Source organism: Poeciliopsis prolifica, unplaced genomic scaffold (assembly GCF_027474105.1).
Source record: "Poeciliopsis prolifica strain line A6 unplaced genomic scaffold, Auburn_PproV2 SCAFFOLD049, whole genome shotgun sequence".
In the NCBI taxonomy this organism is placed as follows: Eukaryota; Metazoa; Chordata; class Actinopteri; order Cyprinodontiformes; family Poeciliidae; genus Poeciliopsis; species Poeciliopsis prolifica.
Genome location: NW_026562424.1, coordinates 284,743 through 312,500, shown reverse-complemented (window position 1 = coordinate 312,500; position 27,758 = coordinate 284,743). Strand labels below are relative to the sequence as shown.

General features: G+C 52.6%; 1 protein-coding gene across 1 annotated transcript in view; it reads right to left on the bottom strand.

The window, feature by feature from the left end:
- The window catches only part of trrap (transformation/transcription domain-associated protein), a 59,246-nt gene that overhangs the window by 9,765 nt on the left and 21,723 nt on the right, over positions 1 to 27,758 (bottom strand). The window contains 33 exon segments of the mRNA XM_055057790.1: positions 125 to 225; positions 2,497 to 2,643; positions 3,634 to 3,752; positions 4,225 to 4,420; positions 5,023 to 5,214; positions 5,667 to 5,802; positions 6,079 to 6,191; positions 7,526 to 7,663; positions 7,743 to 8,030; positions 11,606 to 11,725; positions 11,959 to 12,105; positions 12,184 to 12,363; positions 14,062 to 14,275; positions 14,730 to 14,851; positions 14,933 to 15,132; positions 15,285 to 15,434; positions 15,962 to 16,090; positions 16,361 to 16,574; positions 16,769 to 16,915; positions 17,117 to 17,227; positions 17,770 to 17,904; positions 18,182 to 18,340; positions 20,777 to 20,880; positions 20,883 to 20,970; positions 21,034 to 21,306; positions 21,449 to 21,577; positions 23,241 to 23,301; positions 23,303 to 23,437; positions 23,553 to 23,734; positions 24,026 to 24,190; positions 24,265 to 24,384; positions 24,468 to 24,587; positions 25,272 to 25,292. Coding sequence (XP_054913765.1) covers positions 125 to 225; positions 2,497 to 2,643; positions 3,634 to 3,752; positions 4,225 to 4,420; positions 5,023 to 5,214; positions 5,667 to 5,802; positions 6,079 to 6,191; positions 7,526 to 7,663; positions 7,743 to 8,030; positions 11,606 to 11,725; positions 11,959 to 12,105; positions 12,184 to 12,363; positions 14,062 to 14,275; positions 14,730 to 14,851; positions 14,933 to 15,132; positions 15,285 to 15,434; positions 15,962 to 16,090; positions 16,361 to 16,574; positions 16,769 to 16,915; positions 17,117 to 17,227; positions 17,770 to 17,904; positions 18,182 to 18,340; positions 20,777 to 20,880; positions 20,883 to 20,970; positions 21,034 to 21,306; positions 21,449 to 21,577; positions 23,241 to 23,301; positions 23,303 to 23,437; positions 23,553 to 23,734; positions 24,026 to 24,190; positions 24,265 to 24,384; positions 24,468 to 24,587; positions 25,272 to 25,292 — 4,856 coding nt within the window.

Here is a 27,758-nt window from a genome sequence, read left to right as displayed (position 1 = left end):
GTTCAAACATGGACACAGAGAACTTCAAGAACACGGCTAGTGGGCGGAGCCAAGCTGCTGCTCAGCTGAAAGCTAACAGGTTAGCTGAGGAGCATCGAACTGTGGAAACAGGAAGTAAGCGTACTTGTTGATCTGTGCCAGGAACATGCCCTTGAGGGCGTAGAACTCGGCCGTCATCTCCTTGGTGAAATACTTGAGGTTGGTCGACTCGATCACCTCCAGGCCCTGAGAGCAGAAGCAGAGAGACTCTGATTATTGCTCTGCAGATAAGAGCAGAGCAGCTCTGTTCGTTGAAGGCGGACAGGAAGCTGCACTTCCATCACGGAGCGTCTCTGATTAGGTGTCTCCATGCGGCGGCGTGACAAACGAGGCGCGGCGCAGGAGGAGATGCAGAGGGAACGATGTCTGCTGGCTCTGCTAATGACTCGCGGCGAGGCCATTAATCAGGCGCTGTGCAGCTCAACAGCAGCCGCCGCGCTGACGCGTCTCTGCTACGACCTGCTGCCACCCCTACGGCAGGCAGTTTCACATTAAATCAGCTGCTGGACAGTCCGGACCCCTCAGACTGCTTCATTCAAATTTCTCTAATTGCAGATTTATCATCCAGCTGTTTGGAGGCATCTGCACTGAATTACTGACCATCTGAAACAGATTTCAGTTACAAACTAGCTATAAAGTAAATTTGAGACATTTCACTATTTATTCTGACTGGTCATAATTCAAATTAAATTGATTTCTTAAATGTGTTTTTATATAGCAGAGATGAGATTTGACTGGTCCAAATTAAACTGCAGATATCCTGGAATAATGACTCAGCAAACTATCCCACAAAATCCTTTTAAAACATCTGCAGATGAGATATCTGGAACATTTTTCAATCTCCACAGCTTTTCTGTTTCAGACGTCTTGAGTTGATACTCTGACTGGTCAGACTCACGCTACTGATATCTGCAATAATTCATCTCGTCAAAATGTCCCCGATTTAGGGAGAATTTTGAAATTTCAGAAAAAATGAAATTATTATTTCAGCTTGTTCGCCACAAACAGCAGCTCTTTCTGCTCTAAAGTCTTTTAGATGCAATCTGTGTCCCAGCAGAGAATAAATAGGAAAAGCTCTGGAGATTTTGCAGCTGTCTTCAAGCTAATGAAATTCTCATCCTCAACTCTCATCCTGCTGCAATTCACTACCTTGAAGTATTTTTGGAGTATTAAGTGCAGGCAACTGTTTGGACAGTTAAGAGGAAGCACAAGGGGCTTTGCATGCAATTCTTAATTCAGATACCAAACAAAGTCATTTTGATCAGTCATAATTACGTTCAAGAGTAGTGACACCTCATGACAGAGCTGGAGCCGCTGCACTAGCGTTACCTGCATTCACTGCACTAGGGTTACCTGCATTCACTGCACTAGGGTTACCTGCATTCACTGCACTAGGGTTACCTGCATTCACTGCACTAGGGTTACCTGCATTCGCTGCACTAGGGTTACCTGCATTCGCTGCACTAGGGTTACCTGCATTCGCTGCACTAGGGTTACCTGCATTCACTGCACTAGGGTTACCTGCATTCACTGCACTAGGGTTACCTGCATTCACTGCACTAGCGTTACCTGCATTCGCTGCACTAGGGTTACCTGCATTCACTGCACTAGGGTTACCTGCATTCACTGCACTAGGGTTACCTGCATTCACTGCACTAGGGTTACCTGCATTCACTGCACTAGAGTGACCTGCATTCGCTGCACTAGCGTTACCTGCATTCGCTGCACTAGGGTTACCTGCATTCGCTGCACTAGGGTTACCTGCATTCGCTGCACTAGCGTTACCTGCATTCGCTGCACTAGGGTTACCTGCATTCACTGCACTAGAGTGACCTGCATTCGCTGCACTAGCGTTACCTGCATTCGCTGAACTAGGGTTACCTGCATTCGCTGCACTAGGGTTACCTGCATTCGCTGCACTAGGGTTACCTGCATTCACTGCACTAGGGTTACCTGCATTCACTGCACTAGCGTTACCTGCATTCGCTGCACTAGCGTTACCTGCATTCGCTGCACTAGCGTTACCTGCATTCGCTGCACTAGCGTTACCTGCATTCGCTGCACTAGGGTTACCTGCATTCGCTGCACTAGGGTTACCTGCATTCGCTGCACTAGGGTTACCTGCATTCACTGCACTAGGGTTACCTGCATTCACTGCACTAGGGTTACCTGCATTCGCTGCACTAGCGTTACCTGCATTCGCTGCACTAGGGTTACCTGCATTCACTGCACTAGCGTTACCTGCATTCACTGCACTAGGGTTACCTGCATTCACTGCACTAGGGTTACCTGCATTCGCTGCACTAGCGTTACCTGCATTCACTGCACTAGGGTTACCTGCATTCACTGCACTAGGGTTACCTGCATTCGCTGCACTAGGGTTACCTGCATTCACTGCACTAGCGTTACCTGCATTCGCTGCACTAGCGTTACCTGCATTCGCTGCACTAGCGTTACCTGCATGCATTCGTTCTTGCCCATGACTCCGGCTAGCTGCAGGTAGCATTTGACCTGCTGCCGGATCTTCTGGAAGCAGTCGACGATGGGAACGGTGGGGATGGTGTGGATCCGGCTGAGGATGTCCAGAGCCACGTTCACCAGACCCTGAGGTTTCAGAAGACAGGAAGTTATCAGCCCACAACAGGAAGCGCTTAAAGGGACAGAGCAAATGCTTTGAACTGGGGTTCAGTAGAGCATTGGAAGCAGTCACTGTCTACTACATGGAGTTTAAATCCAGAGTCAGAGAGAAAACATGGTATCAGTTTATACTGATGGTATTTATTAGAGACGGTGTGTCGTTAATAAGCTTCCCCTGGGAAACGAGTGCTGAGAATCAAGCAGTTCCTGTATTATTTGGAGTAGGAGACGTTTTAGTTTTATAGCCTTATTCTTCCTCTGAACAGGAACTCTTCTATGTTCAGGATGCGATTCAGGCAGGAAGTTCATCGTTGGTGCACTGGCTCCACTTCCTGTTCAGATCATCTTGGGTTTCTGGGTAAAATGTTCCCAAAGGAAACCCGACAATAGCCCAAAGGGTCGTAAAGCGGTTCTGAAGGGGTGGAGGTCCGGTCCGAACTGGTCCGGTTCAGCCTCTGGATCCTCATCTGAGTTTCCACTGAGGGCGAAAGGCTAACTGCGCCCGGTATCGGATCAATACGGGACACAACAACAACAGTCAAATACGAGATGATCCTGTAGTTTATGGGACGAGTGGCAACAGTCACCTGTCAGTTCAGGCTAGCTTTAGCAGACCTGGATATTTACAACCCTCCGTTGATACACTAACATTACTTACCTATCATCCTTCAACCACTTTGAAAAGCTTTTCTTTATCCCGCCAACATCTTTATCCTTCTTCCTTATTCTCCCCAGAGTTTGTTTTCTGCAGCCCCATCTTTAGCTCCATGTTGTCAGCACCACTACCACACCACGTGTGCCCAAGCTACCTGAACATGTATCATTTCATGCTCAAACACTTACATACAGAAAATGCTGAACTAGAAACATTTCCCCACATCGTTTTGGCGACCGCTAGTGCAGTGCCCCTATGCATTGCATACAGTGCATACCTACTTTTTGCGCCACTGGCCGTACCTGCTTCCTGGCGATCTTCCCGTACTGGATGATGGCGGACGCCGAGGCGTGGACGCCCAGCATGGCGTTGTTGTTGTTGGGGTCGTGCTGCGTGTTCGTCTCGTACGCCGTCACTATGGCTGCAGAGACACGGCAGTCAAGAAGACGCTCTAGACCCTTGGTCCCTGAACGCACCATGTCTCAGAGACCTGCGGTCCTTGAATGCATCGTTTCTATGTGTGTTGGCCTGATCTCTTCCAGCCTTTTAAAGTCAGCCATCTCTCAGCGAGTGTCTATGTTACCATGCAAAGCGAAGGAGAGCGGCTGCTCCGAGGCAATTTATCGCAAAAAAATTCTCAATCTTTGTTTTAATAAATTCCAATAACATTAAACAAAAACAAACCATATTTTGCAGTTATTGTTCTATAAGAGTAGCAATAAATATCAATAAATTTAAAAATGTGATTAAAATCAGTTCCTGTGAGCAGCTTAGCGATAAATACACGTGGTTCAGTCAGAGGCGTCCTGAAAGAAGCCTGTTTTAAATACAGATGTTTGTGGTGCAAGCTAACATGCTAACACACAGTCAGCGACAGTAACAATCCCCCTCACCCTGGTAGTGGTGCTGCCGCCACATGAAGATGCTGCTCCAGTGGGACAGGTCGTCAGAGACGATGGGCAGCCGGTTCCTCCACGTCTTCACCACCGTCTTCATGTCGTGCAGGCTGGTGTTGCGGCCCAGGTTGCTGGGCTGCAGCCCGGCATTGATCTGCGCCGCTTCCTGCAGCTCGATGATCTGCTGCGCCGCCTGCAAGCAACCAGCAAAGTTAGCGGCTGAGCGGCAGGCGACGTTAGCGGCAGGCGACGTTAGCGGCCGGATCCCCAGGCTATATTCTGTGATCCTGCAGCATGAGGGATGGGGGGAGTCATCCTTTCTCTGACTGGCTCACAGCAGATGACTCAATGAATGAATGACTTAATGGATGAATCACTGAACAGATGAACGATCGCTAATCGATCACACATCATATCAACAGTCAATATTAGCCCAGCCCTGGAACTGATAGTGAGGGGAGAGAAGTCCTCCATGGCTGGGAGTGAGAAACAGAAGAAAGGATGGAGGGAAATAACAGAAGCTCCCATCAGTCCGGTCCTGGTTCTGACAGAAACCGGACCGGACCAGGCTGACCTTCACTCATCGCCTCCATCCATCATGGAAATGTGATTCTGCTGCAGCTACTTAATCACACAGTATCTGATGGCAGGAGGGTAATTACACACCCTGTACCCCGTAGTTACCCCCACCCAGAGCACAAACAGGAAGCTGCTCTCTTTGTTTCCATACAAGAAGAAGATGGAGGTTGTCAGAGCTGCTTGGTGCTGCGGCCTGACCTCCGGGTGACCCCTGACCTGCAGCAGCGGCGTGTGGACGTGGGACACGATGTGCGGCAGCCGCCTCCACTCCCGTATGGCCAGGCTGGAGGCCATCTCCACCAGCCTCTCGATGAAGTTGAGCTGCTGCTCCTCCGGGTTGCAGATGGCCAGGTAGCCGCGGTGCATGTTCACCTTCCAGGCCATCTCCTTGGGGCAGCTCAGCTCCACCTGGGGTCAGAGGTCACACGTGTTAACCAAGCCGTTCAGAAAAACGGCCGAGCAAAACCCAACGAAGCAAAATGGAGTGCTACAGAAACGGACCCGTCCCTCCAGAACCACCAGCAGGTCCTGACCTGAACGTCGGGCCAGAATCACAGCTGAGCTTCATTTCGGTTTGTTTCTCACTTTCCCACAAAATCAATTACAAAATGCTGAAGATATCTGAGCACAAAGCTCTTCCTGTTTCAGGTAAGCTCAGGTGAGGATGCGCCTGTGATCACAGCGATCAGCCAGAGCGTCGCTGCTCCGCCGTCGGCCGCAGGCCTCTCTGATGGTCCAGTCCGAGCGGCGGCGGCTTCCTGCTCCTCCACTGAAAAAGCAATCGGCTTGCAGCTGCTGCAACCTGGACGAGGGGCATCTGCCCTCATCCTCAGGGTTTCCCTCAGGAGCCTGCTGCTCACCTGGACCAGCGCCTCCTTCATGGCGCTCCAGTTGGAGACCCTCCAGGCACATTCCAGCACCAGGTAGGGGTTGCAGTGGCCTTTGGACTGGCCGTACTCGGTCAGCGGCTCCCACTGGTTCAGCTCCTTGGAGCAGCTGCACAGAAACCAACATTAGAACCAGTTAAACTGCTGCCTCCATTTAAATCCTGCTGGCCACAGAGAGGCTCATGACGGCGCCTTCAGCAACCCCAACCCCTTTCATCAGCACACTTTTCACAAAAAATTATTTCTACAAAATATTGATTTTGGAATTACGATTCTGCAGAAATCAGTTTGTCATTAAATGTTTGTTCTTAAAGCCGGTTTCTCAAACTTCCGGGTGTGAATACTTCCTGAGGCGCGTCTGAACAGCTGCAGGCAGAGACGTTACCGGATCCAGTGATCCTCCCACAGCTGGTACTCAGGGAAGATGGCCGGAGACACGTTGCTGCGTTCATGCTCCTTCCTGGCCTTCTCCATGGCCTTCTCGTAGCTCTCCTGGGCCTGCGCAACATGGAGGCAACAACAAAACAAACAACATCTACTGAAAGGATTGCCAGGAAAATCCAGAAATCGCACGATTAATCCAGAGAAACCAGCGGATAGTCTGCCAGGCCAGAAAACTCTGAAATCCCATGCTTTACAGCTCAGTGAATGCACCACGCTAAGGTTAGCTGGCTGCGTTAGCGCCAGGCTGCAGCAAAATGGAGAAAAGTTCAGGCTGCGTTCACACTCGTGCTGTTGGAAATGAATATGATAGTGATCAAGTAATCGATCAATTATTCTGACAATCGCGTAATCAGATGAAAAAATTATAAAATATAATATTGGCAAATCTGGCACAACACCAGCATTACTATCACAAATCAATATCAGTCCCAACTTTTCATAACTTTTCATACTTTTCTGTAGTTTAGAAAACTAACTAACAATAAGGTCTCAGTTTCTAAGTTAACCTGAAGAAAAGCTATAAAAAATCTAAAATTATATTCAGTTTAATAATACAGAGGCAGACTCACAATACGCTTATAGAAATGATCCAGCTTTTGGTTTTCATCTCCACTCAGTTTAATAGATGAACTCTGATCTTGGCCCAAACCTGTCAAGCTTTGGGTTTGAGAAAACAGAAATGTGGCCTGGTGTTGGGGGTCATAGGGGTCAAATGAACATAAGCTGGGAGGAAATGGACCAGGGGACGTTAGTAAGACCTGGGCAGCAAAACCAGATGTTTACGGCGCCTCCGCCTCGACGCTCCGCCACGACGCTCCGCCTCGACGCTCCGCCTCGACGCTCCGCCTCGACGCTTTTTTAAGGACGCTGATTGGTCCCCAAACCATGAGAACCCAGGTATTATCACCGATCAATTAAATCCCTGCTGGCTGAACCTGAAGACTGGACGTTATGATGACAACACTTGGCTTTCGTCAACAACTCAGAGGAAGTCAGAGCTGCATGCAATGCAGGAAACGACCCGGCTCTAACACGCTGCTGAATAATAAATGAACAAAGCTTCGAGGCAGGCGCATTTTTATAATCAAGGTACTCGAATCATTCCAGGAATTGTTTCACACCGCAGCCAAATCCGACTGTTTGGGTCGGGATCAGTTGATCCGATTCCGATCTTCACAGAAAATAATCTGATCCTCATCCAGATGTAGAAATAAATCTGAACAAAGCCTTAGAGATGGATCCTCTCTGATAGATGACCAGGAAGCTTTAATCATCCAGACAGGATTTCATACCAGAGCTCAAAGCTCATCCTGCTCATCTCCAGCTGAAAACCCGGACTAACCGGACTAACCGGACTAACTGGACTAACCGGACTCCGTGTTCCTGACCTGCTCAAAGAAGCCGTGCTGTTCGTAGGCGATGGCCGTCGCCGTCTCAGGAAACTTGCATCTCTTCTGCCAGAGCCCGGCCCACATGTCCTCCTCCTGCAGCAGCGAGTAAAGCTCCGCCAGAGAGTCCAGGATCTCCTGCAGAGAGCAGAGCCGTGAGCCCAGCACCGAACAAAACCAGAACCAACTTCTGGCACAGAGGTTGGCACCAGCCTACCTGCTGAGGCGGCGTAATGCTCTCCTGCTCGTAGTAGTCGGCGCTCTGCTTGGGCTTGCTGTGTAGGCTGAGGCCCTTCTCAAAGGCCTGCTGCTCCAGCATGAGGGTGGAGCGCAGCCACAGGTTGTGCGTCTTGCCCAGGTATTTGAGCACGCAGGGCCGGATGGGGATGGGGGGCACGCACTGGGACATGGCCTCCACGAAGCAGTGCAGCGCGCTGGGCTGGCAGTCCCGCTGCGCCTGGTGGCTGCCGCTGCACAGGAAGGGGCTCATCTCTCCCGACAAGGCCTGACACACACACACACACACACACACACACACACACACACACACACACACACACACACACACACACACACACACACACACACACACACACACACACACACACACACACACACACACACACACACTATCATGCGCCACACTAGCAGCTGCATAATATTAATAAATAATGTCGATAACGACGTTTTGTTGTGTTTTCAGGATGCAACATCATGCAGGCTTCCAGAAATGACAGACGAAGCCAGGAATTCATCGCTGCAGAAATAATTTACTGCTTTCCTGAGCGTTTCTCCACAACCTGAACAAACTGTGCGGAGGAAAAGTTAACCTGAGGCGATTCTGCAGGTAGGAATCATGTCTGACACTTTGTGATGTCAGTCATGAACAGAATTCCCTCTGCTGCAGATTAATGCCGCTTTTAATCACACCAAGGTGTCGTGACGAGCAGATGCTCTCTGCGCCGTCCTGCAGCCATGCAACATGTTGGCGACCAGCGTAAACAAGCAGCTGCTGGAGAGGCTAATCACTTAGCATCAAGGTGAGCACATTCAAGCATGAAGAAAGGAGGCTTCACTTTCTGGAAACTGAAACATTCCTGGAGTTACACACAGCTGGAGCAACAAACTGCACAGCTGATCATTTCAACCCTTCCTGCCTCCAGCTCATCTGGCCCATCAGACGATCAATATCTCTGATTAAAGGTTAATTCTATCAAACTGAACCAGGAGTTTTATTGATTCTCTTGTTCCTTTGCGACAGAGACGCAGTGATTTCCTCTCAGAGCAACAGAATCAGCTTCAGACAAAATACTAAACATTTTCTGTTTTATATTCAGAAATGGATAAAGTTCAGTTTATCTGAGCAGCTCAAGATGTTTCACAAACACAAATATGAAAATAAATGTATAAAAACTAAATCTCTGGCTTAGATTTGAAAAATAAAATTTTTATTACACTTTTACTTAGTAAACTGTTCTGACTCAGTTTTTGATAGAAACATTTTTAATGTTTGACCTGGTCAGGGCTGAAACACCCACATCAGTTTATTTTTGCAAAATATTTGGACGTTTTATCCTTCAAAATTATATAAAAAAAAGAAATTGTTTATTTTTTGACAAAACAAGACATTCAAATACAGAAAAGATTTTAAGACTTAAAACTGCATTTATGAATAAACCTGAAGTTGTTGAAAAGACTTAATGCAGTGAAAGTGAAATACGGTAAGTTCTGCAGCGCTGGGCCCTTTAATACGGTGCAGCTGATGCATGGTTGTTTTCATACTGGCTGCACCAGGAGACCATCAAACTGATCAGTAGTTTGCAGAGGTCCAATGAAATTGTGCCACAATTCAATGAGCAGTAAATCCAGAGGCGCTGTGCAAACCTGGAGATTTTCCTTTAAATAAAAAAGAAATAGTAACTGGATTGTTTTATGATCGTCTTTGTTATTAACATTGTGGATAAGCAAGGAGGTATTTTGTGTCAAGATATTTTCACATCTGTGTGAGTCTGTGGGGGGTCAAGTCTGCCTTAAACCTAAATGTTATTGGTCAGCAGCTCTTTCTGTAAGCTATGCAGTGGTGCTAGCTAAAAACCACCTTACCCCCACCTGAGCTTTTTACCGTGAGCGCAGTTCAAGTTCTGAACTGAAGAGCTGACGGGTCACCCGACGGGCCGACCGTGACATCTGCCTCGTGTTTCCTGAATGTCACGCTAAGACTGCAGGTGAAACAGTTAAATCTAGTCGAAACGTTGCCAAAAGAGTAGAAATCAAGGAAACATTGTTGCTTCACCTCCTTTTGCTCTGGATGACTCAGAATCGTCACCTGAACCTGCGAATCTCACAACCTCCTAGGACCACAGGGAGGCTAAGATGAACTTTATTTATTTACAATAATTTGCAAAAAAGAAAGCAAAAAAAACACAGAACAGCGTGATGGCGCAGCGTTATGGCGCAGGTGCAGTGTGATAGCGCAGTGTGATGGCGCAGCATGCAGTGTGATGGTGCAGCGCAGCGCGCAGTGTGATGGCGCAGCGTGCAGTGTGATAGCGCAGTGTGATGGCGCAGCGCGCAGTGTGATGGCGCAGCGCGCAGTGTGATGGCGCAGCGCGCAGTGTGATGGCGCAGCGCGCAGTGTGATGGCGCAGCGCGCAGTGTGATGGCGCAGCGCGCAGTGTGATGGCGCAGCATGCAGTGTGATAGCGCAGCGCGCAGTGTGATAGCGCAGTGTGATGGCCCAGCGTGCAGTGTGATAGCGCAGTGTGATGGCGCAGCACGCAGTGTGATAGCGCAGCATGCAGTGTGATAGCGCAGCGCGCAGTGTGATGGCGCAGTGTGATGGCGCAGCATGCAGTGTGATAGCGCAGCGCGCAGTGTGATAGCGCAGTGTGATGGCCCAGCGTGCAGTGTGATAGCGCAGTGTGATGGCGCAGCGTGCAGTGTGATAGCGCAGTGTGATGGCGCAGCGCGCAGTGTGATGGCGCAGCATGCAGTGTGATGGCGCAGCATGCAGTGTGATGGCGCAGCGCGCAGTGTGATGGCCCAGCGTGCAGTGTGATAGCGCAGTGTGATGGCGCAGCATGCAGTGTGATAGCGCAGCATGCAGTGTGATAGCGCAGCGCGCAGTGTGATGGCGCAGCATGCAGTGTGATAGCGCAGCGCGCAGTGTGATAGCGCAGTGTGATGGCCCAGCGTGCAGTGTGATAGCGCAGTGTGATGGCGCAGCATGCAGTGTGATAGCGCAGCGTGCAGTGTTATAGCGCAGTGTGATGGCGCAGCGCGCAGTGTGATGGCGCAGCATGCAGTGTGATAGCGCAGCGCGCAGTGTGATGGCGCAGCATGCAGTGTGATGGCGCAGCATGCAGTGTGATGGCGCAGCGCGCAGTGTGATGGCCCAGCGTGCAGTGTGATAGCGCAGTGTGATGGCGCAGCGCGCAGTGTGATAGCGCAGTGTGATGGCGCAGCATGCAGTGTGATGGCGCAGCATGCAGTGTGATGGCGCAGCGCGCAGTGTGATAGCCCAGCGTGCAGTGTGATAGCGCAGTGTGATGGCGCAACGTGCAATGTGATGGCTCAGCATCCAGTGATGGCGCAGCGTTCAGTGTGATGGCGCAGCGTACAGTGTGATGGCGCAGCGTACAGTGTGATGGCGCAGCGTACAGTGTGATGGCGCAGCGCCTCGGCTCAGGTTCAGTGGTGCGCTCGGAAAGGTTCACTCTTCCAACATTGGAACGTAATTTGTGTTTCTAATATGTGTTTATTTAAAGGCAGCTATGTTAGATTCAAATATAAAACATTTGCAATAATATTTATATTATCTTTTAAATTAAAAGTTAAAAATCCTCAAGTGTAATGTCTTTCTGAGTAAATGTCTCAATGCAGGACACCTGCGGCATAAAATCCGGTGCAGCTTGTACAACATTTATTTTATCTCTAATATTAGAGCATGCAACGCTTAATGAGGTGCTCTATGATATTCATGGGAAGTTTCTTTTTCCTTTATGCTTTTATTAGTTAGACCATTTAGAAACGTAACGGTAAAAATGTGTGGCCTATTTAAAAGTTTAGCTGGAAACTCACATGCTGCTGGCGGTCGGACAGGATCTTCCAGAGTCGGGGGAACAGCTGCACCATGGTCCGTTCAGCCAGCGGAGTGGAGATGTGGCACAGCTGGACCAGAGCGTTCAGCAGGGTGCCGGTCTGCAACAGCACACAGTCACCGATCAGAACCAGAACCAGAGTGATAATGATGGGCCCGGTGGAGCAGCATTCAGCAGCATCTGGGTTTCTGCGTTTCCTTCGATCATAAAACTGGAATTTAGGCGAATTATAACTGCGTTTGTCTCTGGAGAGATTTTGTGATTAGCAGGATAAAGTTTTGTGCTGAATGGCACCGCAGCGCCGCAGTTGGGGGCGTTTGGCTCCGCCGCTACCTTGACCTCGCGCAGCGAGTCCAGGAACTTGTCATGGCGGTTGGTGAGCATGTGCAGCTGGTTCCCCGTGTCTCGCTCCGCCTGCTCCTTCGTCTTCGGCAGCGCCGACTGGTCGCCGGGCGCCAGCTCGATATCGATCTCCACGTCCTGCGGGGAGGAGAAGTTAGGAGCCGCGTCCCGACCGGCCGAGGCGCGGCTCTCTGGAGTTAAAGGTCAACGGGTCACCTCCTCCTTGGTCTCGCTGGCCTCCCGCTCACGAGGCTCCTGCTTTACGTGGGTTGCCATGGCGAAGGCGGCGCGGTCGTGGCTGTCGGCCAGGTTGATGACGTTGGTGATGGAGGGCAGCATGGAGCCCTGGCAGCTGGTGCCGATCACCGTGTGACGCTCACACACCGCCAGCAGCAACTGTCACAACCAGAACTCGGTCAGAACTGGAGCCGGAACCAGAGCTGGAACCGGAGCCGGAGCCGGAACTGGAGCCGGAACCAGAGCTGGAACCGGAGCCGAAGCCGGAACTGGAGCCGGAACCAGAGCCGGAACCAGAGCTGGAACCGGAACCGGAGCCGGAACCAGAGCCGGAGCCAGAGCTGGAACCAGAGCCGGAACCGGAGCCGGAACTGGAGCCGGAACCAGAGCTGGAACCGGAGCCGAAGCCGGAACCGGAGCCGGAACCAGAGCCGGAACCAGAGCCGGAACCAGAGCTGGAACCGGAGCCGGAACCAGAGCTGGAACCGGAGCCGGAGCCGGAACCAGAGCCGGAACCAGAACTGGAGCCGGAACCAGAGCTGGAACCGGAGCCGAAGCCGGAACTGGAGCCGGAACCAGAGCCGGAACCGGAGCCGGAGCCGGAACCAGAGCTGGAACCGGAGCCGAAGCCGGAACTGGAGCCGGAACCAGAGCCGGAACCAGAGCTGGAACCGGAACCGGAGCCGGAACTGGAGCCGGAACCAGAGCCGGAACCAGAGCTGGAACCGGAGCCGGAACCAGAGCTGGAACCGGAGCCGGAACCAGAGCCGGAACCAGAGCTGGAACCGGAGCCGGAACCAGAGCTGGAACCGGAGCCGGAGCCGGAACTGGAGCCGGAGCCGGAACTGGAGCCGGAACCAGAGCCGGAACCAGAGCCGGAACCGGAGCCGGAGCCGGAACTGGAGCCGGAACCAGAGCCGGAACCAGAGCTGGAACCGGAGCCGGAACCAGAGCCGGAACCAGAGCTGGAACCGGAGCCGGAACCAGAGCTGGAACCGGAGCCGGAGCCGGAACTGGAGCCGGAACCAGAGCCGGAACCAGAGCCGGAACCGGAGCCGGAGCCGGAACCGGAGCCGGAACCAGAGTTGGAGCCGGAACCGGAGCCGGAACTGGAGCCGGAACCAGAGCCGGAACCGGAGCCGGAACCAGAGCTGGAACCGGAGCCGGAACCAGAGCTGGAACCGGAGCCGAAGCCGGAACTGGAGCCGGAACCAGAACAGGAGCCGGAACCGGAGCCGGAACCAGAGCTGGAACCGGAGCCGGAGCCGGAACTGGAGCCGGAACCAGAGCCGGAACTGGAGCCGGAACCAGAACTGGAGCCGGAACCAGAACAGGAGCCGGAACCGGAGCCGGAACCAGAGTTGGAGCCGGAACCGGAGCCGGAACTGGAGCCGGAACCAGAGCCGGAACCGGAGCCGGAACCAGAGCTGGAACCGGAGCCGGAGCCGGAACCAGAGCTGGAACCGGAGCCGGAACCAGAGCTGGAACCGGAGCCGGAACCAGAGCTGGAGCCGGAACTGGAGCCGGAACCAGAGCCGGAACTGGAGCCGGAACCAGAGCTGGAACCGGAGCCGGAGCCGGAACCAGAGCTGGAACCGGAGCCGGAACCAGAGCTGGAACCGGAGCCGGAACCAGAAACTGGAGCCGGAACCAGAACAGGAGCCGGAACCAGAGCTGGAACCGGAGCCGAAGCCGGAACTGGAGCCGGAACCAGAGCCGGAACCGGAGCCGGAACAGGAGCTGGAACCGGAACCGGAGCCGGAGCCGGAACCGGAGCCGGAACAGGAGCTGGAACCGGAACCGGAGCCGGAGCCGGAACCGGCCAGAACAGGAGCCGGAACCAGAGCTGGTGCTCACCTCGATGCACTGCTTGGTCCAGAAGTGGCCGCCCATGGCCTCCCAGTTCTGGGAGCAGCAGATGTAGAGCAGTCGCTCGTAGACGCGCCGCTTCATGGACGCGTCGAAAACCTCAAAGAACTTGGCCCGGATGGCCGGCTGGCTGCAGCGCAGGCCCGACAGGAAGGCCGGCTCCAGCTTGGACGTGATGTCACTTCCTGACAGGCTCTCGTCTCTGGAGAAACACGGACGCTGCGTCATCAGGACAGTCCAAACGGCTATCGGTTCAGTTTCACGATCAATAATCACATTCTGCATTTATTTGGAAACAAACTAAAGTTTGTTTTTATACATTAGAAAAACTTTAAAAGATGCAGATCAACAATTCAATTCCTTCCTAAATCAGAAAATAAATGAAGAATCCATCTAACAACGTGAGAAAATGTGATCATCAATAGAATGGAGCTGATCTGGAGATTATTACTGATTAACTCATTGATTGATTTATTGATGACTAAACATCTACCAGATTTCCAACGTATTCACACCCTGCTCACATTCACCATGTTGGAATCACTACAACCCAATGTTCCTGCGACTCTGAGGTCAGAGCCCCTCTACTCTGATGAGCCTAAATAAAACCCCACAGGGGGCAGCAGCTGAGTTGACCTCTGCAGGTCACAGGTCACCTGTAGACGTAGTTGACCAGGTCCAGGAAGTGAGCGTTGAGTTCCAGCTCGTCCGGAAAACGTTTCTCTATGTAGGTCATCATCTTCACCAGCAGGACGGATTTCTCCCGCAGGTTGGGCATCTGGCAGGAAGCAGACAGACGTCAGGAAGCGGAGAGACGGAAGCAGGAAGTCGCGGCGGTAGAGGAGTGGCGAACCCCCACCTGGTTGGCAGCCATGGGCGAGTTGTTCTTCACCCACTCCTCTACGATCTTCACCACGGCGCGAAGGATCTTGGGGTCGGCCGACTTCTCGATCAGAGACGTGAGGATGACCTGGATGAAGTTCTTCCTCATCTCCATGCTCATCACCGACAGCCGAGTCTTCACCAGATCCAGGCTGAGCATCACCAGCTCACTGGTCACTGTGGGTGGGGTCAGAGGTCAGCAGCAGCTTCACTACCTACCGTCTCTCCATCTTTTCCTCCTGAACACTCAGGGCGAACCCCGCAAACAAACTGTGACCTATTGTGCTGGCCTCGGTGACCCCTGGGCTGACCTCTGACCCCTGACGTACCTGTGCTGGCCTCGGTGACCCCCGGGTTGGCCTGCTGGGGGCTCAGGTGTTCCCGCACCATCTTCTGCAGCGATCGCATGAAGACGGAGATGAGGCGGTCGATGTAGCTGGCGTTGTAGCTGCAGGCCGACTTCAAGATCATCAGAGTTCCTGGGAGGAAGAGGAGGAGGAAGAGGAAGAGGAGGAACAGGATGAAGAAGAGGAGGATGAAGAGGAAGAGGAGGAACAGGATGATGAAGAGGAGGAAGAGGAGAGGAAGAGGAACAGGATGAAGAAGAGGATGATGAAGAGGAAGAGGAGGAACAGGATGAAGAAGAGGATGATGAAGAGGAAGAGGAGGAACAGGATGAAGAAGAGGATGATGAAGAGGAAGAGGAGGAACAGGATGATGAAGAGGAGGATGAAGAGGAAGAGGAGGAACAGGATGAAGAAGAGGAGGATGAAGAGGAAGAGGAGGAACAGGATGAAGAAGAGGATGATGAAGAGGAAGAGGAGGAACAGGATGAAGAAGAGGATGATGAAGAGGAAGAGGAGGAACAGGAGGATGAAGAGGAGGATGAAGAGGAAGAGGAGGAACAGGATGAAGAGGAAGAGGAGGAACAGGATGATGAAGAGGAGAGGAGGAACAGGATGAAGAAGAGGAGGATGAAGAGGAAGAGGAGGATGAAGATAGCTACCAAACAGCTGGGTGGGGTTGGTGTTGCTGGTTGCCTTCTCGTAGTTGGTCAACCCTTCGTAGATGACTTTCCCCACAGCGGCGTAGAGAGACTCCAACTCTTCGTACTTGGAGGCAACGCTGGACGTGCCTGAAGGAGACAGGAAGAAAACAGGAAGTGAGACAGGAAGTGAAACACAAACGCGTCCGATTCTCCAGATGTCAAATGATGCTTTGTTTTTATAATTAGGGAAAAATTAAGAGATTAAGGGTTAGCTCTTCTTAAGACAAGAAATGTTGCCTAGTTGCGTTTTCCTGGAGCTCCACATCAAGCCAGACGCTCTGTGGCGTCGCTGCTCCTGAATCTGATTTGAGTTTGGTTTGTCCAGCCGGGAAACGTTCAGAGAAACGAGGAACTCACTGGGCTCAGTGGGGAAGATGCTCATGAGGCGGGACAGCAGGGAGTGGACGGCCCGCAGGATCTTGGTGTTGCCGCAGGTCATGCATGCGGCGATGCCCCGCTGCAGAGGCTTGAAGTGGGCCAAGATGGCCGGCGACTGCAGCACAGTCAGCAGGAAGCACAGGATCTCCAGACCCGTGCAAATGTTAGAGATGTTGGCCTGGGCTGGCTGCTCCTGACAGACACGAATCAGAGGCATCGGTGAAAAGCACCAAATTACAGCGTCGACACAGTTTGGGGAACGTGCCACACACCCAGTGGTTCCCCTGCCCATCACTGCAATAAAAATACTGAACCGATGGACGCAGAGAGGAGCACAGCTGGATGCAGCAGGACAGACCGCCAGTGTGATGGCGGCGGCCATCTTACCACGGTCATCAGCAGCTTGTCGAACCACTGCAGCTTGAGCTCGGCGCGCGGCCACATGTCTGGCCTCAGGGCCGTCTTCATTAGATTAACGCAGCGGCGGGACAGCAGCTCCCCTGGAGACCCGGCCACGTTGGTGGAGTCGTTCACCTGGCGGGGAATTACTATTATTATTGTTGCTATTATTATTGTCTAATGGAAAGATGCGGCTCTCAGGAACAAGCCACGACAAACATGATGCTTCATAACGAGCTCATAACGTACAGAGCAGAGAGGACGACCAATCGACACCAAACCAAACTAAAGGCAACAATGATCAGAAATGCTGTGACGGTTTGGTTCTGTTCTCACCTGGCAGGCGATCCTGATCAGGAAGTTGACCACAGTGTCGGTGTGTTGCTTCTCCACGGGTTTGCTGAGCATGGTCTCAGTTCCTGGCATGGACTGGCTGCGACCAAACACCTGAACACACACACACACACACACACACACACACACACACACACACACGGCTCACAAGATGTACAACATGGAGATCCACTGGATCCACTGGATCTTCTCGGCCAGGTATATCAAAAATCTGAATGTTCCTCAAGAGCCGGTTGTTTCCAATCAAAACCAGGGATTTTGTGACGCTAATATAGAACTATTTGAAAGGACTTTTGTGTGATGATCAATGTGATTTTTTCTTCATGGATCTTAGAATAAAGTTTGACATCAATTACGGCTGCGGCAGCAGTCACTGCAAGGCGATGGTTTTGGCCGATTTTGAGAAAAGAACTTCAGTAAAATCTCAAAATTTGTTGATTTTTTGCGATTTTGTGAAAAATTAGAGAGAATTGCAGATTTAATTTGGAGTCTAGAGGGCCACATGAAAAGCTACGGCGGGCCAGATTTGGCCCCAGGCCAGGAGTTTGACACATGATCTAGGCAGAGCAGATCCAGGGCATCCAAACTGCTTCTGGAGCCCATCAAACACAAATGACAAATGAAACTGAACGGACCGTGGATCCGGCGCCGGCTGCGGTCCGGAACCGCTTGACGTCCTGCCCGGTACCGGCCGGTTCCAGAGACAGGCCTCTCTTCACAGCACCGCCGCTGGTTCCCTCGCCGGCAGTAACTTCGGACTCGGACTCCGGCTGCCGGACCAAAGAGAGCGGGAAGGGTCAGCGAAGGGTCAGAGGTCGACAGGGCATAGCTGATGCTTTGTCTGATTTTATGATTCTTATTATTTTGTGTTTGTTTGATCAAATCAGGAAACAGATGAAGCAGCAGACGGGACTCAAACAGGCAGGATGACGGCTAATCAAACCTTCATCACTTTTCTCTTATTCTGCAGAAAAACTGAATAATTCAGTCAGTTGGCGCCTCTGCGGCGCTGCCTGCAGGTCAGAAGCTGTGGATTTAAATATTCACCTGCTGTTCTTTGATCCTCTGCAGCTCCCACTTGATGACGACCTCAGCCAGGTCCACGGCCAGCTTCCTCTGCTCTATGGTGACGCTGGGCGTGAAGCCCAGCCGCTGCATGGCGCTGATCATGTGCTGCACCAGGTGGTGGCGGACCGGGTAGTACACCTGCAGCAGCACAGGCAGAGGGTGAGCACGGCCATGGCAGAAAGCCTCTGTGATGCTGAGGGCTCACCGGGAGGAAAGCTGCTGCTGCTGGGCTCTGCCTCACGCAGGTTTTCATCAGTTATTGAGAGCTAAGAAGTCTAAATATTTTCTGGTTCTCGATTAAATATAGAAGTCCAAATGGCAGAGAGGATTTTGAGACGAGAACTGGACTCGGGAGAGCGCTCCAAAAGCAGGAAGTGGACTACAGTGCAGGGCATTCTGGGTAAATACAACCAAAGCTAACATGCTAGCCTAGCGTTAGCAGCAGAAATGGCTCCTGGTCTTCAGCCAAACACTAAAGAGAAATCACTAAACTCTGACGCCGCCATCTTGTTTCATCTGGTGAAACAGGAAGTTGCTCTCAGTGTCTTCAGAGGTTTTAGTGTCGTTTCCTGCAGTGGTTCTTGGTGCAGCGCCCCCACAGGCCAGGAGGGGAACAGGCTGGTTTGGGTCAGAACCACAGCAGCTGGAGGTGGAGCAGAAGTTCTGGTTCCAGTAGAACCGGGTCGACGGGACTGAAGGAGGGAAACAGCCTGATTGACGAGGTGACTGGACTGAACACGGAGACCCAGAGGAGACGAGGCGTCCGTCTGGGTGTTAGAGGACATTACAGCTTCTCACTATGAGGGTAATTACAGGTGATGGAGCAGAACTCTGCAGCTCTGTCCATCACATCCACAAACAGGGACGCCATGTCTCTATGGCTTTATCAGACAGACACACACACACATGCACACACACACACACACACCTACACACACACACACACACACATGCACACACGCACATGCACACACACACACACACCTACACACACACACATGCACACACGCACATGCGCGCATACACACACACACACATGCACACACACACACACACACACACCTACACACACACACACACATGCACACACACACACACACAAACACACACCTACACACATGCACACACGCACACACACACACACACACACACACACACACACATGCACACACACACACACACAAACACACACCTACACACATGCACACACGCACACACACACACACACACACACACACACACACACATGCACACACACACACACACACACACACACACACCACACACACCCTGTCATCTGTGGGTTATTATCTAATTATGCTGACGTGATTACATTAGATCAGTCATCTGGCCCAGAGAGCCGCCTGTCAGAGCGTCTCGTCCTCATGGCTAACATGTACCGGCTAATGCTAATTGTAGCATCCACAATCCAGATTTCTAAAGTTCCATACATTTTGAAACCGTGAGATGAACTCATCTCTGATATTTATTCAATTATTTAGCAGAAAGAGAATTTGATGAAAATGTTGCTGATTTCCTGATTTAAATTAGTGACAGACACTGAACTCCATCGTGTTGTAGTCCAGACCTGCCAACCCGAGATCCAGGCCAGCGCCCCGGATCGTGGAGGTCTCCTGCCATCCCTAACAAGATGACGCCCTGAGCAGAAACCACTACTGTCTGCTGCATTAAACAGTAATGAATGCAATGCACTAATGCTAAACACTCGACTATGGACCCTGACCAATGAGCAAGAAGCAACCAAGCACAAGGCGACCGTGTCTCTCTCTTGGTCTCCAGCTAGCTTTAGCAGTGCTAGCATCACTTCACAGAGCCATCCTTTCTTTGAGCTTCTTTTCTAAGTGACGACAAAAGTTAGATGTAGCCCACCGTCTGTGAAAGCGAAGCGCTGCGGAGTTTACACGTCGCCATGTCTGATGATTCATGCAGCAGATTTCTATTGCTGATGATTGGACAGAGATCTGCCGCTCAGAGGAAACATTGCACATGTCTCAGAGCGCCGCCTGCGATGGCTGACGGCGGAAACTTCTAATTAGTAAGTCAGGTTATTGCTTTGATTTGAATCTGTATGTTTCGCATCCAGTGAAAACAAAGATGCTCAGATATAAACTGGACAACATGCTGGCAATTTAGTGATGATTTCAAAGTCGTGGTCTTGAAATAAAATCCCAAGTCCTGAACACCCGAGACGGGACGGAGACAGGACAGAGATGAGATGGAGACGGGACAGAGACGGGACGGAGACAATATGGAGATGGGACAGAGACAGGATGGAGACGAGATGGGACAGAGACAAGATGGAGACGGGACGGAGACAGGATGGAGATGGGACAGAGACAAGATGGAGACGGGATGGAGACCATCAAGAAGTGGTCTGAGACCAAAACCGCTCTCCAGTTCTACAAAACTTGAACTCCATTAAACATTTGAATGAAGTTTTTCATTCTCCAGTTCAACAGAAACACAGAGACTGAGTTTCCTCAGCCTCAGCTCCTGCAGCAGGGACACTATACTGGTCCTACTGGTCCTACTGGTTCTACTGGTTCTACTCACCCTGAAGTGCTGCACTATGAGGTGCAGGATGTGGACCAGCTGCGGCACGGTGTGGCCCTCCTCCACGATGATCTTGCGGGTCCAGTGGGTCAGCATCTGGTGCCGTCCTCCATGCGGGCCGGCACGGCGGGCGTCAGGATGGCCATGGCCTGGCGGACGATGGCGCGCATGGTGTGTTGTAGGGTGGTGGGCGGCTCGGTGGAGGGGGCCGAGCCCTGGGTCGATCGGGTCTCGGCTGGCCGGGCCGTCGGGCCGGCGCTGACCTGCAGGACGATCTTCTTGTGGATGGCGAACTTGGCGATGATGTGAGCCAGCAGCAGGTGGCCGCTGTACTTGCAGGCCGGGTCGACGCAGGCCTTGGGCAGCAGGCAGGGCCAGGCGAAGGTCATGAGGCGCCGCAGCTTGCTGTTGCGGGACTTGTTGTTGTCGTGGATGTGGTGGGGGGCGTGCTCCACCAGCAGGGTGGAGAACTGCAGCAGGCAGATCCGCAGCGAGTCCAGCAGGTCCGCCTGCTTCTCTGGGTCCAGAACCTGGATACAGAGCAACACCGGGCTCAAACCGCGTCCAACTGACTGGTAGAATAAACTCAGCAGAATTGTAGCGAGGGGAGGATGAGCTGAATCTCTTCTTCTGCCTTTGCTGGTCGGATGCAGAGAAGCGCAGCAGTGTTACCTTGGTGATGAAGACGCTGGTGATGCTCTCTGGGTTGTCGCCCTCAGGGTTGGGAGGCCCCAGCAGCTGCTCGCCCTCGCCCTTCTCAAAGCTGTGCAGGAAGGCCGGGTTCAGGATGTGCTGCAGCACCTGGGGACCAAAACAGGGGGCGCTTGCTGCAGTCAGAGTCTAATGCTGCAGTCAGAGTCTAATGCTGCAGTCAGAGTTTAATGCTGCAGTCAGAGTTTAATGCTGCAGTCAGAGTCTAATGCTGCAGTCAGAGTTTAATGCTGCAGTCAGAGTCTAATGCTGCAGTCAGAGTCTAATGCTGCAGTCAGAGTCTAATGCTGCAGTCAGAGTTTAATGCTGCAGTCAGAGTCTAATGCTGCAGTCAGAGTCTAATGCTGCAGTCAGAGTCTAATGCTGCAGTCAGAGTTTAATGCTGCAGTCAGAGTCTAATGCTGCAGTCAGAGTCTAATGCTGCAGTCAGAGTTTAATGCTGCAGTCAGAGTCTAATGCTGCAGTCAGAGTCTAATGCTGCAGTCAGAGTCTAATGCTGCAGTCAGAGTTTAATGCTGCAGTCAGAGTCTAATGCTGCAGTCAGAGTCTAATGCTGCAGTCAGAGTCTAATGCTGCAGTCAGAGTCTAATGCTGCAGTCAGAGTTTAATGCTGCAGTCAGAGTCTAATGCTGCAGTCAGAGTTTAATGCTGCAGTCAGAGTTTAATGCTGCAGTCAGAGTCTAATGCTGCAGTCAGAGTTTAATGCTGCAGTCAGAGTTTAATGCTGCAGTCAGAGTTTAATGCTGCAGTCAGAGTCTAATGCTGCAGTCAGAGTTTAATGCTGCAGTCAGAGTCTAATGCTGCAGTCAGAGTCTAATGCTGCAGTCAGAGTCTAATGCTGCAGTCAGAGTTTAATGCTGCAGTCAGAGTCTAATGCTGCAGTCAGAGTCTAATGCTGCAGTCAGAGTCTAATGCTGCAGTCAGAGTCTAATGCTGCAGTCAGAGTTTAATGCTGCAGTCAGAGTCTAATGCTGCAGTCAGAGTTTAATGCTGCAGTCAGAGTCTAATGCTGCAGTCAGAGTCTAATGCTGCAGTCAGAGTTTAATGCTGCAGTCAGAGTCTAATGCTGCAGTCAGAGTTTAATGCTGCAGTCAGAGTCTAATGCTGCAGTCAGAGTTTAATGCTGCAGTCAGAGTTTAATGCTGCAGTCAGAGTTTAATGCTGCAGTCAGAGTCTAATGCTGCAGTCAGAGTTTAATGCTGCAGTCAGAGTCTAATGCTGCAGTCAGAGTCTAATGCTGCAGTCAGAGTCTAATGCTGCAGTCAGAGTCTAATGCTGCAGTCAGAGTCTAATGCTGCAGTCAGAGTCTAATGCTGCAGTCAGAGTTTAATGCTGCAGTCAGAGTCTAATGCTGCAGTCAGAGTCTAATGCTGCAGTCAGAGTTTAATGCTGCAGTCAGAGTCTAATGCTGCAGTCAGAGTCTAATGCTGCAGTCAGAGTCTAATGCTGCAGTCAGAGTTTAATGCTGCAGTCAGAGTCTAATGCTGCAGTCAGAGTCTAATGCTGCAGTCAGAGTCTAATGCTGCAGTCAGAGTTTAATGCTGCAGTCAGAGTCTAATGCTGCAGTCAGAGTTTAATGCTGCAGTCAGAGTTTAATGCTGCAGTCAGAGTCTAATGCTGCAGTCAGAGTTTAATGCTGCAGTCAGAGTTTAATGCTGCAGTCAGAGTTTAATGCTGCAGGTTGGGCGCCATGAGGAGACGCGTTCTGCTGCTGATTCATGCTTTGTGCTGCGTCTGGAGGTGGCACAGCTACCTTGGCTTTGAGCTCGTCGTTGAAGTGCGGGTCGTTGAACTCCACGAAGCGGAAGAACAGCGCGTTTCTGGGAGATGGAGTAGTTCCGGGGAATCTCCTCCTCCATGTATTCCTTCAGGAACGTCATGTTGCACAGGAAGCGGCCTGTGAACGCCCGCACCAGCTGGAACAGCAGCTCGATCTCAGAGTAGTTCCTCCTGCAGAGAACCAGACCGGTCAGAACCGCAGTACAGCCTATGAAGGCGCTGCAGCGTTTCCATCCCAGCCGTCTGGCGCTCCAGAACCCGGCCCGGCCCGGCCCGGCCAACCTACTTGCAGTAGCTCAGCAGGCAGTACGCCAGCAGTTTCGGCTCCTTCCAGTTGGTGGCGGCCATGTTATCTTTGCGGTGTCTTTCCTGGAAGGCCTCGCTGACCCAGACGCGGCGCAGCTGGCTGACCAGGGAGTGCTGGCCGGCCAGCCAGCCTTCGTCGTTCTTCACGATGATGCTGATGATCTGAAAAGTTACAAGCAGGAAACTGTGAGCCACGTCAGGATTAGAGCCAGGACTGGATTCTGTTGAAGTCGTAACGTTTGTAATCTGCTGATATTAGATTCTCATCGTGGAGGGATGACTGACATTAAAACCATTTTTAAATTATTTTGCATCATTTCATTTTTAGAAAATCAAGAAAGAAAAACAGATTGAAATCTGATCTGGTATGAAATAAAGCAGCTGTTTAGCTTCTGATCTGTGTCCCCCAGGTCTAGTTAAATCACGCAAGTCCCATTAATACTCCTGATGCACCTTAATGGCCTGGAACTGCAGGTCCAGTCTGGCCGTGGCGGTGGAGGGAGAACCGGGTCGGACTGTGGCCGTAGTACCGGCCGGAACCAGCAGGGGGACGAAGCGGTTGGGATTGGAGGCCAAAACGTCTCTGAGCGGCTTGGCGTCTCGGTGCTTCAGGAAACTCTGCAGAGCACAGAACAGCGGGTCGGTCCGGAACCAGAACCAGCACAACACAGAACACCGAGTCGGTCCGGTACCATGAACATGCGGCTCCACTGCGGGTCGTTGAGCGTCGCCTCCATCATGAACAGCTCCACTGTCTGGGACGGATGGCGGGTCAGGAACTTGATGAGAGGCTCTCTGAAGGGACTGCCGGCCTGAGGAAGAGGAGGAGGTCAGAGAGAGGTCAGAGAGAGAGAGAGAGGTCAGAGAGAGGTCGGAGGTCGGCCAGACGCCCCACCTCGATCAGCATGGCCCGCTCCGTCTTCATCACCACCTCCAGCAGAGGCTTGACCAGCGTCTGCGGCGCCGCCGGGATCAGGTGGAAGAGGTTGATGATGGCCGAGCAGATCTTCATCTCCTACAGACGCCAGGAGAAGAAGAAAAAGCAGCTGCTGAAGTCTGCAGCACATCAGGAGGAACTCTGGCTTCTACAGACAGACGTGATGGAACCATGAGCAGCAACTGCAGAAGTATTCAAACCCTCACCTTCTCTCTCCACAGAAACCTGAGCACCGCTCTGGGCTGCTGTCAACCTCCAAAGCCCCGAACGGAAACTGGCTCTCCTCAAGTCTCCAGAAGTTTCCTGATGACGATTTGTTCTACAACTTGAGCAGGAGAAGCAGGAAGTCGGGAAGCTGAAGGCAACACCATCACAAAGTTTCCGTCAGGAAGCAGAAACGCAGCTGCTTGTTCTGGTCGTGGCAGCAGCAGGCATGAGGACTCTGCGGTTCCGACAACATCTGCATGCCCCTCTTCCCAGATGTTTCTGCGTGGAACTGGCACTCTTCCCGTCTCGCTCTGCCGGTCCGACTCAGAAATGACTGAAGGCCGCCAACGTGACGGCATGCAGAAGAGTTTACAGGGTGTGAATAGTTTTGCATGTGGAAACCTGGAGCGTCAGGAGAACAGGAACATCTTCTAGCAACACCACAGACACACGGACAGAGGTACGGGTCACAGCCACCACTACGGGACACTGGGGTCAAAGGTCAACCACCAACAAACTCACTGACAGTCGGCGGAGCGCCGGGACGAGCCTCACCTCCACCCCCTCCAAAGCAGGCTGCACCAGGATGGAGACAACGGTCAGTGAGCACAACAAAGAGGGCTTGTGTGTGTGTGAGTCAGAGTGTTACTGTTTGGGCTGAACTCCGACCTTCCAATAAAGTTCTTTATTAATATAAAAGAACTCAACAGGAAAACTTTAGCATCTTTGGAATTACCAAGCAAGGTTCATGTTTTGGAACCATAAATAAAAGCTGACATTCAGTCAAAACTTCAGGAACAATCTGGAGTTTCATTCTAATTAAACTTCACTTTCTCTCCTCAGAGCGCGTCCCGGTCGCCTCAGAGCGCATCCCGGTCGCATCAGAGCGCATCCCGGTCGCATCAGAGCGCGTCCAGGTCAAATCAGAGCGCGTCCCGGTCGCATCAGAACGCGTCCCGGTCGCCCCGGAGCGCATCCCGGTCGCCTCAGAGCGCGTCCAGGTCAAATCAGAGCGCGTCCCGGTCGCATCAGAACGCGTCCCGGTCGCCTCAGAGCGCATCCCGGTCGCATCAGAGAGCGTCCCAGGTCGCCCCAGAGCGCGTCCAGGTCAAATCAGAGCGCGTCCCGGTCGCATCAGAACGCGTCCCGGTCGCCTCAGAGCGCATCCCGGTCGCATCAGAGAGCGTCCCAGGTCGCCCCAGAGCGCGTCCAGGTCAAATCAGAGCGCGTCCCGGTCGCATCAGAACGCGTCCCGGTCGCCTCAGAGCGCATCCCGGTCACCTCAGAGCGCATCCCGGTCGCATCAGAGCGCGTCCCGGTCGCATCAGAGCGCGTCCCGGTCGCCTCAGAGCGCGTCCCGGTCGCATCAGAGCGCGTCCAGGTCGCATCAGAGCGCGTCCCGGTCGCCTCAGAGCGCGTCCCGGTCGCCTCAGAGCGCGTCCCGGTCGCCCCAGAGAGCATCCAGGTCAAATCAGAGCGCGTCCCGGTCGCATCAGAGGGCGTCCCGGTCGCCTCAGAGCGCGTCCAGGTCGCATCAGAGCGCGTCCTGGTCGCCTCAGAGCGCGTCCCGGTCGCATCAGAGCGCGTCCCGGTCGCATCAGAGCGCGTCCCGGTCAAATCAGAGCGCGTCCCGGTCGCCTCAGAGCGCGTCCCGGTCGCATCAGAGCGCGTCCCGGTCGCATCAGAGCGCGTCCCGGTCGCATCAGAGCGCGTCCCGGTTGCATCAGAGCGCGTCCCGGTCGCCTCAGAGCGCGTCCCGGTTGCATCAGAGCGCGTCCGGTCGCCCCAGAGCACGTCCAGGTCGCATCAGAGCGCGTCCTGGTCGCCTCAGAGCGCGTCCCGGTCGCCCCAGAGCGCGTCCAGGTCAAAACAGAGCACGTCCCGGTTGCATCAGAGCGTGTCCGGTTGCATCAGAGCGTGTCCCGGTTGCATCAGAGCGTGTCCCGGTTGCATCAGAGCGCGTCCCGGTCGCCCCAGAGCACGTCCAGGTCAAATCAGAGCACGTCCCGGTTGCATCAGAGCGCGTCCCGGTTGCATCAGAGCGCGTCTGACTGCAGGTGATCCAATTGCCTTAGATCGTCTAGATATCTAAACTCACCATCTTGCTCCCTCTTCCCACCCTGTTTCTGTCTCCATCAGTCAGAGGTAATTGACCTTGTGACCCCTGTCAGGCCCCACAAGCTAAAGGCTAATTAGCATGTAATTAGTGGTGCCTTGTGAACCCCGCCAGGTGAGTCAGCAGAGGAGACGAGCAGCTGCAGTTTTTTCCTTTGCTGCCTTTCCAAGGTTATCTGTCGGGAGATAATGAGGATGACCCGCCGCCGCCCAACTAATTAATCACTGATTGAAGAACTGCTGACTGCCGCGGCTCGCAGACAGATCAGGCCAGGATGACCTGCAGACGCAGAGGACACACCGGCAATCCAGGTGGACCAAAGGGGAGACGCGCTGCTAACCACGCAGCAAACAGAGCAGAGGCTCACACAGGAAGAGTTTTGTCCTGGGTTTTATCTTTAGCCTGGGTTTTCCTTCCAACAATCAGTAGCTTCTAGAGATTATCTGGGAAGACGGTTACGCATCGATCTAAAATCAGGACACCCAACATGTCGGTCTGCATCGACCTGACGTGGCAGCGTGAGCCGGTCCTGGGAGACACGAGAGCGGCGCCTGTTAACCATGACGTTCAGCCAAGCAGAATGCGACGGAAACACAATCAGGAAGTCAGAACAGCAGCTGTGGAAGACCAGAATGTCCACTGCAAACATCAGCCACAAACTGGGGAGCCACTGCACCTCACACTGCAGGGAAACTGGGAAGGCAGAGGCTTTTAAACCTGTCTGTGTGTGTTGCAGTGTGAGTGGTCCAGTGTGAGTGTTGCAGTGTGTGTGTTGCGGTGTGTGTTGCGGTGTGTGTTGCAGTGTGTGAGTTGCAGTGTGTGTTGCAGTGTGTGAGTTGCAGTGTGTGTGTTGCAGTGTGTGAGTTGCAGTGTGTGAGTTGCAGTGTGTGTTGCAGTGTGTGTGTTGCAGTGTGTGAGTTGCAGTG